Source organism: Capsicum annuum, chromosome 3 (genome assembly GCF_002878395.1).
Source record: "Capsicum annuum cultivar UCD-10X-F1 chromosome 3, UCD10Xv1.1, whole genome shotgun sequence".
NCBI lineage: Eukaryota > Viridiplantae > Streptophyta > Magnoliopsida > Solanales > Solanaceae > Capsicum > Capsicum annuum.
The window spans coordinates 217,146,857-217,152,795 of NC_061113.1; the positions used below are offsets into that span (position 1 = coordinate 217,146,857).

A 5,939-nucleotide genomic window follows, 5' to 3' on the forward strand; every position below is an offset into this window, starting at 1 on the left:
TTAATCATGAAAAAGATATACCACCTGAATATTTTGATGCAGAAGCTTTTCGTACCCGTTATGCTGCTTTTCTATGACAGCATGGGACTCAGAAGAATAAAATTGACGCAGTTAATGATGATAAGAGTCTAGACAGACCAGTGAGGCCTCAGTTTGAATGTGAGAGTAGTGACATGAAAATTATACCTTAGACAGTACATATTCTTCTCCATTTTGTTGGTTTTAGTTGAAAATATAAACTGATCTTCAATCCTTTTTTTTAATCAAATATCAAACATGATTCTCGATTTTGTTGGAAGTTGTCAACTGTCGTATTTTTTTAAATTCTAATTTAGATTTTGTTATAAGCGTGTTGTCTAAAGTATACTAGTAGAATACTAATGGTATACATACGTACATATACATATATACATATGATAGATTTTACGGTGGTTAGAACCAAAGGCATATTATATTAGACTGCATATATGATGAACGACTACATTACTGATAATTTATTTATACATTTGGAGCTATTAAATAAAAGTTAAGCATAATCAAATTAAAATGTATATAACAATTCAATTATTCGTACTTTCCTACATATATACATACATATATATCAACTGACATTTTATGATATATGTTAATTTATCTAATAATACATATATTCATATAAATATATTACTCATATTATTAAATAATTATGTTTGATATAATATAATTTGATACATATATAATCTTCAAATGGTATAAGCATAAATACATGTATATATACATTATGAGTATATACAAAAAAGTATGTATATAATATGGTAAACACCATGATAATGAGAACTGACAAATTATTACAATAGACTGTACACATTTGCAATTATGATGTAAAGTGAAATATATATGTATTTTATTTTTTTTAAACATGTCCATATGGCATGAAAATTTATAATTTAAATGTAATATACAAACAAAGAATATATCAAAATACGTTATGTTATTGATCATTCATTCGAACATAAATCAGTCACAAGTCATAACTGATATTTTATTTCTATAGCTGAAAATATTCAAAAAAAGATAAACATAAATAAATTAAAATGTATAAAATTATTCAACTCGACGTATTTTTCTACACGAATGCCTGTTGTGATCAATCATCCTACAAGCACTGCATGAATTAGTGAATTTAGTCTTGTAAAAATCTTCAACAGACTTTTCTCATTTTCTTTTCTTTGAACTTCCTGGGGGACGTTTGTATTTTGACGGCAGAACAATTTCGCTTAATATAAAATTTGGTATCTCTCATGTAGACCTATCAGGCAGTGGTAATAGAGGAATCTCATACGTGCCCAACACTGCTACTAGCTTGTATAAGTTAGAGCAGTAATCATCAGCTTCAAAATATTTGCTCTTTAACACTGCATAAGCATGAGCACACAAAATTTCATCAATTTGAAATCTATGGCAAGTACATGTCTTCCTCTCCAAACAAACGATATAACGTCTATCTTCATGTAGCACAGCATAAACATAGTTCGTTGTAGGTACAACCTGCGATGAATAAATAGTTATATAGTTATATAGTTATATATATATATATATATATATATATATATATTTGTATATACAGATAAGTATATGTATATATGTATATATTAAAACAGAACATTAATACTGACAATTATATGCATATATGTAAATATTTAAACAAAACATTAATACTGTTTATTTCTAATAAATTACTTACCCTCATTTGTGTGATTTTGGCCTCATTTAATTCAAGAAGATCATTGTATCTCCTGCAAATAGTGGTACGTATGAATGTCCCAACTTGTCGATTGTTGTGATTTTATCTGCCAAACATCTTTCTAACTTTCTCTAAGAAATCATATATATGCAATTCCCTCGCTTTCTTTGGATGCTTGTTTATGATTTCTGCACTGTTTAATGTGAGTGTAAAATCATGATTTACAGTAGCATACACCCTAGTCCACTTGTCATAACCATCCTTCTGGAAGTACTCTTTCACCCTAACATCTATTTGTTTGACCTTCTTCATTAGACTTTTAAATTCAGAAATTGTATATGCTTTAGCCATTGTGTAAAACACATCAACTAATTTTGCATACGACTTTCTGAAATTGATTATGATATTTTTGCATTGATGCCAAATGCAAGCATACTGTACAATATCATCATACACCATTGACACAGTTTTTATAATACTCTCGTTTCTGTCGGACACAACACACATATTTGATTTTACACCATGAGCTTCTTTTAACTATTCAAAGAACCAACTCCAAGCTGCATAATTTTCATAATTCAATATTCCATAAGTAAGCAAAAATATATGTCCTGCATAATCAAGATATATATAAATAATTTTCAGATAATGTATTTCAAATAATATTGTATTTACTAACACCTTAATAATGTTTAAAGTGCAATTAATGTATAAATAATAATTAATGAACTAACCTGTTCCATCAAGTGTACTAGCTGACACAAAAATTTCATTATATTCCTCTAAGGTGACTTTCATGAAAAATAACAATTGATCTACATGAATCAAACCATTTAATTGAATAATAGAGCAATATAAACATATATAGGAATTCATTGTCTTCTATTTTTTTTCATCCGTATATGCGAATCAGGGTATATTTTTTTCAACATGTATAAATATCCCGGCAATCTATTATACGAAGCATACGTTGTACCCCTCAATGAAATCAAAGCTTTCTCCCTATTCCTACGGGCCATTGTATAAGTCAAATTCAATCCAAGCTCATTCTTAATATCCTTTTGTATGTGTTTAGCCGTATACACTCTTTTATGGTTGGATAACTTTTGCTTCACAATGCCTCCAATCAATGAACTACTAACATGTTTCTGTTCACACACCCGATCCTTTAAAGGACACATATGCTCCTGATAAAATCGACGAATCTTATACAAATCAAACTTTTTATTACTGAATGACATTAGCAACCAATCACATCCCTTTGATTTACACACCAAATTATACCTGCGATGTAAAATTTATATATTAGTAATTTATACAAAATAAGTTCAGTATTTTTAAAAATTTCTAACCTGATTTGCTAACATATGCAATTACATTTACTGAATTCTGTATGAATAGTAACGTATAGTAACAAGTGTATGTAACTAGTATACAATAATATGAATGCATAAATAGATTTTTAACATAACACAAAATCATTTATACATGAATACATAAATACATTTTTAACAAAACATAAAAACATGTACAGAATATACATATAAATACTTTAATACGAAAAATACACTTACCTGACTGCATTTGATTGTATCGTATTGAATTGAAATCTATTTCTGATTGCATAAAGCGTCATCACACGAGCACTTCATTGTGATTTGGATCAGAAATAATTGTCTGATCATGTCCATTTATATCAACAACTTCAACTAATGCACCATGATCTCCAGAATTTTCTTTTTCCACATCAACAACAGAAATAGCGCATTCAACATTCGAGCAATCACTCTTCTTTTTCATGAATTTATCAAATACAGAAACACATAAAGGATAGTTTTTGAATTTTTTTTCTTCTTTCCGCACCATTACATAAACTGTCAACCCCATGTCGTTATGTATCTCCATTCTTCTACTACTAAAGTCAACTTTATATTCAACTTTTAATGTTTTTAAATTCAACTCAATACAAAATTGCTTACCAATCAATTGAATCAAACCATCGTATTTTTCTGTTTCTTTAATTGTAATTGAGTCCAACTCGTATTGTTCATACGCATTATAACAGTTCCATACGCCTGAATGCTTTAGAACAATTGATAAATTCTTGTTTTTTTTCAAAAAAAAAAACTATCAATAAATATAGTATGTAAATTGTCAGTAACTATGAATTCAAAACAATCGACAAATTATCAGGTTTCAAAAATAATACAAAATCGTTTGTTAAATCACAAATTAAAATTGTAGTATACAAATTGTTGGTAAATTGAAATTGCCCATTTGTTTATCATTAATTTTTGTTAAATCACAAATTGAAATTACAGTATACAAATTGTTGAAATTTCAACCACGATTTACCAATATACTCGCAAATTAAAAAAAATATACCAATATACTCGCAAATTGACAAATTGGATTTCAAAAAAATCGTATTTCGAGAATTTATAAAGAAAATTTGAATTTAAAACATACCTGATAAAAATGGTTGTTGAATTACTCCTCTTCCTTCTCTCTAATCTTCCCAAAATAAATTTTTTAGATTGAATACATGCCCTAAATCACAGATAATGAGCTTTAATGTTCAGTATTGGATGAACAATTAGTGAAAAATTGGAGTAATTTAAGGGGATCTACTGCTTTAAAAATTTCTTTTTTATCTTTTGTTCAGTTAATTTATTTTTCTAGTGATTTGTATAATTCTATTATATACACAAATAACTATTAACTACTTTTGCCTATAATTTGTAATTATTGAAAGTTTCACTAGGAAGTTAGTTATAGGTCTTATACTTTGCCTATTTGTGAATTTTTGCCTTTAGTTAAACGCCAAAATTGTAATTGTGATGTAGGAGTTTGGAGCTAAAAGGACGTGTTTTCAAAGTAAATAATTCAAAAGTAGAGTCGTCAATATGGGGCTAGCCTGGCCCAGCCTGTAATCTGATAGGGTTGGATTATGATTTTTACGGTCCATTTAAGAACATGGCTTTTTAGCCCAGCCCGTATAAGTTTGTGCCCAGTGGGGTTCGAGTAATATGGGCTAGGCTGGTCCGTGGTCCAAACAAAAAATGATTAAAAAATAGAATAGAGTATTAAGAATTAAAAAAAAGAGTCTAAACTCAAAGTCAATTTTGACCATTATAGATATTTAACTATTGAATATGTTTATAAAATATCTAAATAATTAAAATACAAAATAATAAATTTTTAAAAAAATCAAATATGTTTGCTGAAGATAATGTGCCGATGTTGATCATGATATATAGCTCATAAGTGTTCTGAAAATTTTTTATTTTTTTAGTTCATTTTCACTTTTAATGGACTTAATATTGATATTTCTTTGTGTTTTATTGAGATCAATTAAAACAAAATTAGGTTAATATTGTTATTTAGCTAGTTATATTATTACTCATTAATTGTTTTGTTTGTTTTTTAACATCTCAGTTTGATTTGAATCTAGCATTAGAAGTTATTTAACTTCACAGATTATTAGATTTTTTTTTGTAAATGGAGACTTGATTAACAAGTAGTAACTTCATATAACATTATATTGCAAACATATATGTAATTAATAATTTAAAATTTAAATTAAGATTATAAAAATAATATATTTTAAAAAATGTGCTGACTGTGGCGGCCGGTAGTCCATAGTGTGATGGGTTGGGCTTGCTATTTTCTAACCTATCATGTTGATGGCCAATCTGGCCTGGCTCATCAATGTTCAAAGCCCGTATGGGCTAGACCTACCCGTATTGACAGCTCTATCTAAAAAAAAGTATTTTTTTTTGTCATCTTTACTTGTCCACTTGTCTATTGGCACAGAAATTAGGAAGTTGTAAAATAAATGATAAAGGTAATTTTATCATATTATTTTTTTAATATAATAAATTTAAGAATTTAAAAAATAAATTTGATAATAAATCGTATTTGTTTCTAAGGGTAAAAGATATAAAAATAAATAAATTATTTATTAATTTTATTAACTGAATAAGTATTATTGCACATCTCAAAATAGAAAATAAATGAATGAATAATATACAATTAGATTCTTGCTGCCAAAATGTAATTAAACAGATATTGATAAAGTAATCCAAGAAAAAGTTTGGTGGTATTTTAATTGGTAACCGCACCATCAAGTCCATTGAAAAAACAACTCCAGGAAATTCTGTAAAACAAACATTAATTAGTTTGTTTAAAAAAGAATGACCTCTTTATTTTTTGA

The 5,939-nt window shown here is 27.5% G+C and overlaps 1 protein-coding gene across 1 annotated transcript; it reads right to left on the reverse strand.

Annotated features, from left to right (window-relative positions):
* Positions 1–1,278: 1,278 nt before the first annotated feature.
* On the reverse strand, positions 1,279–2,074 carry LOC124896810. Its single transcript, XM_047408654.1, has 2 exons — positions 1,850–2,074; positions 1,279–1,527 (listed from the first exon to the last, which is right to left on the reverse strand). The coding sequence occupies exons 1-2, from the start codon at positions 2,072–2,074 to the stop codon at positions 1,279–1,281; spliced, it is 474 nt and encodes a 157-aa protein (XP_047264610.1).
* Positions 2,075–5,939: the final 3,865 nt, after the last annotated feature.